At 43.1% G+C, this 12,366-nt stretch overlaps 1 protein-coding gene across 6 annotated transcripts in view; it reads right to left on the bottom strand.

The window, feature by feature from the left end:
• The window catches only part of DEPTOR (DEP domain containing MTOR interacting protein), a 96,652-nt gene that overhangs the window by 10,754 nt on the left and 73,532 nt on the right, over nt 1-12,366 (bottom strand). For all 6 annotated transcript variants that reach the window (XM_087962153.1, XM_087962154.1, XM_087962155.1 and 3 more), the window contains 2 exons: nt 9,586-9,656; nt 6,768-6,872 (listed from right to left, as the gene is read on the bottom strand). In XM_087962153.1, coding sequence (XP_087818279.1) covers nt 6,768-6,872; nt 9,586-9,656 — 176 coding nt within the window. The remainder of the gene's footprint in view (nt 1-6,767; nt 6,873-9,585; nt 9,657-12,366) is intronic.

Below are 12,366 nucleotides of genomic sequence, written 5' to 3'. Positions count from 1 at the left end.
AAAGGTTTTGTGCCATTGGGAACTTTAGGATCCAAATCTTAAAAGACTTATTTAAGATTAAGATGTACCATTGCTTTTCAAGTTATTAAGGAGTATAATCCTTCTCTCACCTTGGGAAATAGGAACACTATAAGTACAACAAGCAGCTTTGATGGATTGCCATCTGCATAAATTCAACATTTTATTGTTCTGCGATTCTCTTTTGATAGCGCATTTCAAAATTATTATTATTATGGGGTAACACTCAAAGTAAATTACTGATAACAAGCAACCTTGAATGCAGTGAAATAATCAGGTTGTGTTGGTTAACCAAATCAGATTGGGAGGTCGTGACTTCTAAAAACAATTTGCTTAGAGAGCTGACCTCAATTTAATTTAATTAACAGTTAAGAAAATAATTAACACTGCTGGAAAGGTAGAAGGTCATGTGGGATCTATTCCATAAGAAGCCAAAATGGCCCTGTATAAAATAACGCTTTTGCCCAGAATGTTTTCTGGAGGTAATGGGAAAACTGTGCATGAGATAAATCAGGAACAGCTAGGAACAAAAAAATAATTTAGAAGGCATATATTTTCTGCCAAGGCTCCTGTCCTCTGCAATAACATCCTCCTATCAGAGATTGTACAGCTCCCATCCTGCAGCTGTTCTGCAGGTTTTTAAAACTTGGCTCTGTTCCCAGGCCTGGCCTTAAGTGGCTGTGTCAAGCCTCTGATAATTTGTTCTGGATGTACCCGTCTATCTTCTTTCATTTACTGTTTCCTAGTTTCGTACATATTAAATTGCCGAGAGTTCTTGGGAGTTAGGTAGCCTCTAGGTCAGGGGTGTCAAACTCAAGGCCCACGGAGTGCTTAGATCTGGCCCACGGGGCCACCCTGGAAACAGCAAAGTACCAGCCCGTGGTGCCTCTTCCAGCAAAAACAGAGCTTGGGAGGGCTGCATGCAGGGGTGGGGTTGAGGTATTCCCCGTTAGGAAAATGAGTGCACTCAGGGAAACATAGTGAGAGTGGTGATGAATAACACACAACCAGCACACAGATACACTGAATAGTAAAATGTAGGTTTTACTTCCAGTAAACGGGTAAACAAAGTCCAACAAACAGTCCAAATCATACACGGTTAAAGCAGTTAGTATTCAAAACAATCAGTCCAGGGATAATCCAAAAACAAAGTCCGTTTCTTTACCAGTATCATAAACAAAATTCAGTAAACAGAGTTTGCGAACAGATGCAAGACTCACAGCAATTCAAGCAGAATGACGAACAGGCAAAAGGCAAAAAGGAAGCAAAGGAAATGCAAAATGAACAAACCAGGTTTCTGGCTCCATCTTATGGCCGTTGGAGGAACCTCAGCCAATCACAATTACAACATTCTCTTAAAGATACAACAGTATTAAATGACTATCCTGGTTTATATATTGCCAACCCAACTGTTAGGTGACTATCATTCCTAACAGGTGGACTTCAAAAAGGTTAGCAAAGGGTTCCCTGCCCAGTTGCTGGATGGGCCTGGCAATGGGGGACGTGGTCTAGTCGGCCTGTACCACGGCATGGGGAGGGGCGTATTTGCCCTCCCTGGGCTCCGGAGGCACATTGGAAGCTGGAAACGAGCCCATTTCTCACCTTCCCGCAGGAGGCCCGTTTTTTGCCCTCCTTGGGCCTCCATGTGCCCCATGCACTTACCTGCATCCAAAACGGTCCGTGTGGGGACTCCTGGGAGGGGAGGGGCGGGGTGGGCAGGGCCAGCCAGGAGTGGGATTTGAGGGTTCTCTGAACTGCACAGAATCTTAGCTAGGGGCTCTCCTGAACCCCTGCGAACCCCCAGCAGCTCACCCCAGGCTGCATGAGGCCCTCCCAAACTCTGTTTTCGCTGGCAGAGGGTTGCAAGAGGCCATCACAACCAAAAACAGAGCTCGGGAGCCCGTTTTTGCTGGCAGAGCACTCGGGCCACCACAGGCGCCCCCAACCCGAGTGATGTTGAGCTGGTCACGCCCACCCTGGTCCCTGCAGTGATTAAGCTAGTGACATGGTGGTTAAGTTCATCTGGCTTCCCCTTTGACTTTGATTGACAGAAGGTTGCAAAAGGTGATCACATCACCCCAGGACACTGAAAACTGTCATAAATATGAGTCAGTTGCCAAATGGCTGAATTTTGATCACGTGACCATGGCAATGTTGAAAAACAGTCAAAAATCACTTTTTCCGATGCTGTTGTAACTAAATGAATTGTTTTACGTCGAGGACAACCTGTACACAAATAACATAACTGGATGGAAAGAATGGAATTTGCATCATGCGAATAATGATGTCATCTCACATGTTATCCAATTTTCTCCATGGTGTAAAGATATTTTAGAACAAGCAATTAAAAAAAAAATCGGTTTTCCTGCCACATTCTAAAAAGCAAAATGCAGCCCTGACTTTCTCACGTATGAGTTCTTGCCAGCTTAGCAACAATAGCAACAATTTTTAAAATCTGTCTGCTGAGCTGTAGGGCAAACTCTTCCCTTAGGTGTTTGTTCTACATGATGCAAACAACAGGAGTGCAAGGTGTGAGCCGCTGTTCGTGAGGAGAATGAAGATTGCAATTTTCCCTAACAAAGGTTGCAGGAATTGAGTTTGTCCAGTCCGGTGATGGCTATAGCACCTTTTCGTCGTTGTGTACCAAAAGTGTGCACTTGTGTGCCTGCACCCATAATGCAATCCACACGTGACCCCCCCCCCACTACCTGTGCATGCATGCACGACCCCCCCCCCCGTATGCATCCCGCCCCCGCACGGCTGATACCCAAAAATCAGCTGGCTGGCGGGAGGCGTGCATGCATGCGCAGTGGATCTGATCTGGGGCAACGGCTTGCGTGCTGGCAGAGATGGCTCTGTGTGCCACTTCCGGCATGCGTGCCACAGGTTTGCCATGACGGGCTAGTCTAATGAAAAGAAGAACCAGGGCTGACATGATAGCAGTATTCCAATATCTAAGGGGCTTCCACAACAAAGAGAGGAGTCAACCTATTCTCCAAAGCACCTGAAGGCAGGACAAGAAGCAGTGGATGGAGACTAATCAAGGAGAGAAGCAACCGAGAACTAAGAAGAGATTTCCCGAAAGTTAAGAACAATTATTTAACGGAATTACTTATCCTGAGAAGTTCTGGATGCTCCAACACTTAACAAGAGATTGGACAATCATTTGTCTGAAATGGTATAGGGCCTCCTGCTAGAGCAGGCGGTTGGATTCGATTACAGCGACCCCCAAACGTTTGGGCACCAGGGACCAGTTCCCTGGAGAAAGGTTTTTCTGCGGACTGGAGTGGGTATGGTTTCATGTGCTGCCTGCATTCTGAGGAATGGGCTTCACTTGTTTGCATGGCCCGATTTCTGGCATGCCACGGCCCAGGATCGGTCCACGGGCTGGCGGTTGGGAACCCCTGGACTAGAAGATCTCCGAGGTCCCTTCCAACTCTGTTATGCTGTTAAAAGGCAGCAAACAAAAATCCTGCAGAAATATGCCGGCCTCGGAAGACATCTCAAAGCAGAGCAGACAAGCCAGTCTCAGTGCCAAGGGCACTTGCAGAATGCAAAGGTTAAATGTGGGCTGTGGTCAAATTCTTGCCCTTTTCATTCTCGCCAACTTTTCTCCAAGTCTTGTATTTTGGTGAGAGGCTCCAGGATAACCTAGCAGGAGCATTTGATTAATCTGAGCAGCTGTTGCCAACTATCCAGTTGGCGAATCCCGAAAAAGACATTCCTGGGACATTATTTTATCGAGTATAAAACTTTACGGAATAAACCAGATTGACACAGAAGAAGCGAAACCAACTCTGGGTTTCCCATGAAAAAGCAAGCATGGTTAATTCCCTCTTACCCTACGGGCTGCCCACAATCCATTATGTCCACCAATCACTTCTGTTCTTTTTGTTATGGGAACCGGCCAACCACACTGGCACAGGGTGTCCTTGAGGTGAGAGCAATGTCTCACAGGATGCTTGGATTCCATGCCCCCCACTCTTGCATTCCATTCCAACCCCCTCCCTTTACTTTGTCAAGCTGTGAGCGAAGCTGTGATGACCTGGGGCATGGCACAAAGGCAACACAGTCAAATAAGCAATAAGAGTCCCTTTATTATTTCCAGCTTTGCCCCCAATGTCCAGGTGACCTTTGGGCTGGAGGAAAACTCTCCCAGGAACAGCCTTTAACTGTAGAAAATTCAGTCCAAAACAAGGTACACACAAACTGTAACTAAAAATCCAAACAAATCAAGCTGAAGTAATTAGCTTGACAGGGCAGCCATCAGTTGTATTATCATTTTTGATACCTAAAGTTTTCTTTCAATATATAGTGTGTTGCAACTGTGCATGCAGATATGCCGTCTCTACATCTAAATGATTTACAATGTATTTCTCCTTAGCTGCCCACACTAATGCTGCTCGTAATGTAGTCGCCTTCAGACTAGGTGCAAACACCTCGTTTGCTATCTGATTGAACCCTTGTGCTACTAGCCTGGCTTTATGGGTAACAGTCCCCTCCACACCTTTCTTTAGCTTATAAATCCATTTACACCCTATGGCATGTTTACCAGATGGTAACTTAACATTTTCGTATACCTCCAACTTTTTAAATGATTCCAGTTCCTTATCCATTGCTTCCTGCCGAGCAGCCTGATCCTTAGTAAGATACAGTTTTAGTTCATTATAATTACTTGGAACTGTATTCACTTGGCATACAACACTAGCCTGATATCTATCAGGTGGTCGTGTTACTCGGGTTGAACATCTAGGTATTACAGGGCTTACTGGTGGACTCACCTGTGCCACCTGCTCCTGTTCTCCTACCTCCTCCTGTGCCTGTTCCCCTACTTCCTCCTATGCCTGGCTATTCGTGGTTTACTTATTTCATCTTTAGGGACTATTTGGGTGTCAATAATAACATCATTGCTGGATTCCTGTTCCAGTTTATCCCACCCAATGTGTTCAAGAAATTTAGCACTAGCGCTACAGTAAACATGAGCTGGGCCTGGATCCCAAAATCTAAACGATCTATGGTTGGCTTCGTAACCTACGAAAACTGATTTCCTAGCTCTATGTTGCCCTTCCAGTCTTACTTGTGAGGGAATATGCACCCATGCTGGAGCTCCAAATGTGTGTAGGTAACTTAAATTTGGTTTTCTGCCATGCCAACCAGGGAATGGCAATCCACCAGTTGTTGTGTTAACTACATTGTTTAACACACGATTGCTACACATTATGGCTTCACCCCACAGTGTTTTAGGCAAACCTGAATCAGATAACATAGTGCGAGCCATGGCTTGTAATGTTTGCCCTCTTCATTCTATAAATGAGTTATGTTGTGGTCTGTAAGGTGCAGAACGTTTATGCTCGACACCAGCCAATTTTAGCATAGTTTGGAATCTCTTGTTAATAAACTCAGTCCCGTTATCAGTAACTAAAGTAATTACTTTGCTCCTCATTTTTCTCTCAGCAAATCTTAGCCAGTTAAAGAAATTTTGGAATGTTTCTGTTTTGTTTCTCATGAGATAGCAGAAACCTTACCGTGAGTAATGGTCCCTTACACTCAAAACATAGCAGGCACCTCCCAAACTAGGTTTCTTAGGACCAATTATGTCAGCAAACACAACCTCTAAAGGTTCTTTGGTCTTAAACCCATTAAGTCTGTTTGCAGGAATAACCTTACTTTTCTCCTGACTACAGGCATTACAGTTTAAGTACTTGCTACAGGGTTTTAATTTTACTCCCTCTGACAAGTTGACTGTTTGTTTGAACATTTTGAAATTAATGTGCCCCAGACGTCTATGCAGTAAATGTATACATTCATCATGTGGCTTAACATTGTTATAAACCGAGTTAACCATCTTCAACTGGGTATCATGTATCACATATAAATCATTCTCTAAAGTAGCAGCAACACTTTTACCCTCTTTCTCTATTATACAGTTATCTCCCCTAAAGGTTACTACATAACCAATATTAACTAAAGCCCTTACTGATAACAAATTAAATTTCAGTTTAGGTACATACATGATACATGTTGCTTACTCGTAGACATCTTTACAAACTTCTCTCTGTCTTAGTAATGCACTGTGATATTTTCCAACCCAACTGTTAGGTGACTTACATTCCTAACATGTGCCCTAGGATGAAGATGGGGTGGGCCTGGGTCTTCCTCTGAACTCCCTCTGCCTTGCTCTACCTCTCCCTTGCTCTGCCCAGCTGGCCTTTGCCCTTCCCCAGTTTCTTCCACAGCCAACGGAGCCACACTCCCACTCCTTGTCAGCTGTTCGGCTTCCCCCTCCAAGTCAGATTCCGACAGGGGCATGACAGAAGAGAAAAGTGAAAGTGCGAGTCAATCTTGACAGCTGTCATATAGGGCTGTTTTCATACCAGTGGTATGGGCTGGTTTTTTTTCCCCCAGATGAAAGTAGTTCAAAACCCTGTTCCTCCAGAGCTCCAACACCACATCCCCATTAAGAAGTTTAACTGCATTAATAAAAGTCTATAGCGATTCTCAGTCACCCAGGTCATGGTTGTTCCAAGGGTGCTTTTTCAAGAGGCGGCTGGATTTTCTTGGTTGTTTTTTTTTTTGGAAGAGGTTTTGCTTCTCATCCAAGAAGTTTCTTCAGCTCTGACTGAATCCTTCCATTCCCCCACCATCCAGTCAGAACTGAAGAAGCTTCTTGGATGGGAAGCGAAACCTCTTCAAAGAAAAAACAAGGAAGCCCAGCTTTGGGCTTAACTGCATTCATTCATTCATGTTACCTTCATTCCCGATGCAGCTGCCGGCCCACTGGGATCCACTGCTTGCACATGGCAGGGCTTGTTCCCTCGGACCACAAATCCCCATCCAACAGCATCACCTATGATCTGAAAGGAAAAGAAGAAGATGGCCACACTGAATCTTGTTAATCATCTCTGTCTCTCTCTCTCTTCTTCCTTTAAGAAAAGAAATGGCATTTGTTGTTCGGTACAGTGATGTTTATCCACTGTATACGGTTGATACAGTGGATAAAATCTACAGGCTCACTTAACTCCTGTCGAAAAATGGTTAAACCTCTTGGTAAAGCAGGTTATTCTGGAACAGATTTTTTAGATACAACTACATTCCTCTGTATGTACCCATGAAATCAGGAGATTGGGAGTTCTAGTCCTGCCTTAGGCATGAAAGCCAGCTGGGTGTCTTTGGGCCAATCACCAGGAGACAATGAGTTCTAGTCCCGCCTTAGGCATGAAAGCCGACTAGGTGACTTTGGGCCAATCACCAGGAGACAATGAGTTCTAGTCCTGCCGTAGGCATGAAAGCTGACTGGGTGACTTTGGGCCAATCACTCTCATTGAAACAAAACCACTGAACAGGGTTGTTGTGGGGAAAATAGGTGGAAGGAATATTATGTATAGTCACTATTTTGAATTATTCATAAAGTAATAAAGGCAGGATGAAAATAGGGAGGGAGGGAGGGGGGTTGGTGAATATGAAGATGTTCCAATTCTTATTTTGATGAGTAATCACAATTAACATCTTAAAGACAGAGAAAGCATAGTTCATTTTTTGCTTTCTTCAAACACTACATTCATCTACCTTTAAAAAACAAACACTCACCCACCCAGCTTTCAGTGTATCTGCTGGAAATTATCCAAGACATTTACCTACAGATTCAACTTGTCTTTACACTGTGGAGTAATGCTTCCACACACCCACTTTTGGGCTAGGAAAATGACGACAATGTAAGGTGGACAGTTTGTGAAGGAGCCCTTATTAACTCATCTGTAGTGTTTTCTCAATCTGCATTCCAAGTAGTGTCAAGAAAGCACAGCTTAATTGTAGGCAATTTTCCTCCGGAGAGGCTAAAAAGCAGAACTAATCTGAAGCATTTATTCTGTATCGACTATAGGTTAGTTTATATGCTATCTTTGTTCAGAAAATAGCAATAGCACTTAGATTTATATACCACTTCACTATGCTTCACAGCCCTCTCTAAGCGGTTTACAGAGTCACCCTATCGCCCCCAACAATCTGGGTCCTCATTTTACCGACCTGGGAAGGATGGAAGGCTGAGTCAACCTTGAGTCAGGTGAAAATTGAACTGCAGTCAGCCAGCAATCAGCAGAAGTACTGCATTCTAACCATTGCGCCACCACGGCTCATATAAAGCGTTTCATATAAAATGCATATAAAGTGTTTCTTCTAAGTTGCAAAGTATCCCATGTTCAAAATGTTTCTATACATATGTGTTTGTATACACATGGGTACATGTACAGTATAATATACGTGCATATGTGTATCTACCTGCACATCTGTATATGTATCTACTGTATCTATAGGTAGTCCTCAAGTTACGACCATAATTGAGTCTAGCAATTACGGTTGTAAGTCGTAATGGTCGTAAAGTGGATCGCCAAGCGACTGAGCCCAATTATATGACTTTTTTTGCATTGGTCATACGTGAACACCACGGTCGTTATGTGAAGCGATTGTTCACTATCGGCTGGGTTTTCCCAACAACAGGAAGTAAATATCAGTTTCTAGCAAAACTGTCATAAAACATGGTCACACAACTATAAGCAATAGCAATAGCACTTAGACTTATATACCACTTCACGGTGCTTTACAGCCCTCTCTAAGTGGTTTACAGAGTCAGCCTCTTGCCCCCAACAATCTGGGTCCTCATTTTACCCACCTCAAAAGGATGGAAGGCTGAGTCAAACTTCAGCCAGTCAGGATCAAACTCTTGGAGTGAGCAGTGAGTTAGCCCTGCAGTACTGCATTCTAACCACTGCACCAACATGGCTCTTATGACTATGGGCCATAAATAGGGCTGGCTGCTGAGTGCCAAAAATGTTCTCACAGTACCATGATGCGGGGTGACATTGGAACTATAAAACCAGGTTGTAAGTCCCTTTTGGAGGGACCATCATAATTTTGAACAGGTATTAAGTGTCCGGTCATAAGTCAAGGTCTATCTGTATATCTGTCCAGCTCATTTCCTGGCAACTGCGTGTCTGTGTTCATGTAGTTTTCATCGACAGTGATATTGAAGCAACTTGCCATTGTCTTTTTTCCTAGCCTACTTCCTTGACATTTTCTGCCAGTGTCCATTCAAGTCCCAACCCAGTCCAATTCTGTTTAGCTTTCTGACACCCCACCTCCATCTCCAGCTGGACACATAAAAACACATTATTGCCCTAATCTTGTTAATCATATTTATCAGATGACTTCGAAATCATGTTATTTCTACACCACTGAACGAAAATAGCTTTACACCATGTCTATGGAGATTCTCAATCATCCAGGTCATGGTTATCCCAAAAACTTTCTGTTGTTGTTTTTTTGAAGACGTTTTATTTCTTGGATCGAAGCTTCTTGGATGAGAAGCGAAACGTCTTTAAAAAAAGTCCGGTTGCCTCTTGAAAAAAAAATCACCTATGGAACAGCTTTACACCATGGTCAAATTCAGCACCTGAAATTTAATAGCTAAAATTCTAAGCAGTGGTCTCCACACTGCACAAACCTTTGTGGAGAATAAATAAATAATTGAATGCAATAAACAGCAGAAAATAAAAATGTGAAACACAAACTTACAGTGAATGTTTTCCGGGCATAGGGAGCCCCTGGCCTCAGAAGTTCTTCAGGAGTCACTGTTCTTTTTAGTACTAGAGGAGAAAAATGGAAGGAAAGACACCTAAATAAGATTTGTTTTTCATTATTCTTCAGAGATTGAAGCTGCTTCCAAATTAGGAGTCTAGTCTGGAATTGTCCAGCTTCATTCAGTCATTTTTTACAAGGGTTATATTGCAATTTCTGTTTTTTTTTTTTCCCATCTCCTAAAAATGACCTTTTCTGAGAATAGAACAATTACTGTGTACCTGCCTTAAGAAGGAAACCACTGGGCATTTTTTCACAACCGTCAAGGACATCAAATGTTCATTGACAACAGAGTGATGTATAGAGCAGGGGTCTCCAACCTTGGCAATTTGAAGACTTGTGGACTTCAACTCCCAGAATCCCTCAGCCGGCTTTGCATCCAGAATGACCCAGATGTGCTCAAGCTATGAACTTCTAAGGGAAAAGGCTGTAGCGGGGAATTCCCTCTCGCCTCAGAAAACGTAAAATAAAAATTAAGCTGGCTGCTGATTTGTGCTTCTCCTTTTCATAAAGTTCCCCGTTTGTGCATCTGCCCAGGAAATGCCTAGTTTCCAAGCTTTTAAATCCAAAGAAACAAAATACGGTTAATAGCCTTGTACAGTGTCATGTCCCTGGTGGAGACTGACTCTGAGGAAGAGGAGGAACAGCCAACAGGGAGTGGAAGTGTGGCTCCAGAGGTGGTGGAGGAGGCTGGGGAAGGGCAGAGGCCGGCTGGGCAGTCAGAGGAGGACCCAGGCCCATCCCCTATCCATCCTAGGGCATGCAGGGAGGAGAGGATCAGGGAAAAACATGGTCTACTTGGGAGGAGAGGGCCTTGCTCCTCTTCATGGGTTGCAGGTGTGAGATCTGCATAAAAGGTTGGACCTGCATGCTAACAGACGCTGGAGACAAAGTAGTGTTTTATTCCTAAAGAAGGTTTATCTTGGTTGGCGTTCTTCCAACGGACTGTCCCTGGTTATCTTCCTGAAGTTGGCAATTATCTATCCTGGTCTGTCCTGGAACTTTATTCAGTGCTGTTTGTTTTTGGTTTTTGCTTCCTTATTGGCTCTTTGAATTTGAACTGTGTTTCTTTCCTTTGAAATGTTATTTTGAAAATAGTTTACTCCTCCACTGTGAACAATTAAACAGTGAAGCCAAGTTGAAGGCATTAAAGGACTTTTAGTTACGTTTTGGTTTTTGTTATATTTCTGATATACTCTGGGTCATCACATACAGGTAGTCTTTGGCTTCTGATCATACTTGAGCCCAAAATTTCTGTTGCTAACATTTGTTAATGGAATTTTGCCCCATTTTATGCCCCAACTTTCTTGCCACAGTTGTTCAGTGAATCACTGCAGTTGTTAAGTTAGTAACACAGTTGTTAAGCGGATCTGGCTTCCGCAAAAGGGGATGACCTCACAAAAGGGGACCCTGCAACCATCATAAATATGAGGCGGTTGCCAAGCAGTGAGTTTTGATCCACGTGACCATGGGAATGCTGCAATTGTTATAAGTTGTGAAAAATATTCGTGAGTCACTTTTTCAGTGCCATTGTAACTTTGAACAGTCACTAAATGAACTGTTGTAAGTCAAGGACTACCTGTATAGCTACAGGGAAGAAGAGAGGAATGATGCTTTTTCAGATTATTTATTTATCTATTTATTCATTCATTCATTACTTATCTATTTATTCATTCTTTCATTCATTTACTTACTTACTTATTTTTATATCTTGCCTTTATTATTTTCATAAATAACTCAAGGTGGTGAAACATATCTAGCACACCTTTCTCCTCTTATTTTCCCCACAACAACAACAACAACCCTGTGGGGTAGGTTGGACTGAGAGAGAGTGACTGGCCCAAAGTCACTCAGCTTAGTGCCTAAGACAGGAGTAGAATTCACTGTTTCCTTGTTTCTAGGTCATTACTAAGGAAACGGTTTGGTCCTGGGTTAAAGTTGTGAACAGTGGATACAGATAAACTCCTAATCATATTTTACCCTTTGAATCCAGATCACTCCACAGTCCTAATCTTGTTACACGCTTGTGGAGAAATTAATCAAGTATATCGTATACTCGAAAGCACTTTCTAGCCTTGTGTCTTAACCTTTTCTGAATGACATCGCAAGCACTATTCAATAAACCCCCAAAATGCTTTTTATTGCTTTGTCCTTCAAAATCCAGCATCAGTTCTATGAACGGAAGTCAATGCAACTACTGTCAACCCTGAGATGAACCTGGTCGAGGATATCTTGGAGGCTTCAGGGTTGGCACCCCAATGGCGGGAGGGGGGAATAATTAAGACGGGGTGTTGTAGCCAAAACAATAAAGTTTTCCTGTGGGAACCAAGGACATTCTCACAGAGGGCTGGCCAGAGGAAGAGCAAGTAATCAAGCAAACAGCCAGCACCTGGATTGGACAGCGTGATGAATGACTTGGGGCGGGAAACGTTTACTTTTAACCAGGGGAAAGGTGCAGGAAAATTCAGAGTTGGCTTTCACCAGTTGTGCCAATATGAAGTATCCAATAAACTGTTCGCTGAGGAGTTCTGTTTTCCATGGGTGCATTACTCGTAATGCTGACAACTTCCTTTTAATTATCATGGATAGGAGAGGAATATACCTTTATTACACTCTTAGACCAGCAATAGACACCACTATTAACAATATATATAAAAATAGTACTGAAACATTATAGTACATTAATAGTGGGTAATAACATCCCTGTTAAGAAAATAC

Source organism: Notechis scutatus, chromosome 3 (genome assembly GCF_049901735.1).
Source record: "Notechis scutatus isolate UNSWTSFEM ecotype Mainland chromosome 3, rNotScu1.2, whole genome shotgun sequence".
NCBI lineage: Eukaryota > Metazoa > Chordata > Lepidosauria > Squamata > Elapidae > Notechis > Notechis scutatus.
The sequence above is the reverse complement of the archived record's forward strand: the minus strand, read 5'-3'. Positions and strand labels throughout refer to the sequence as shown.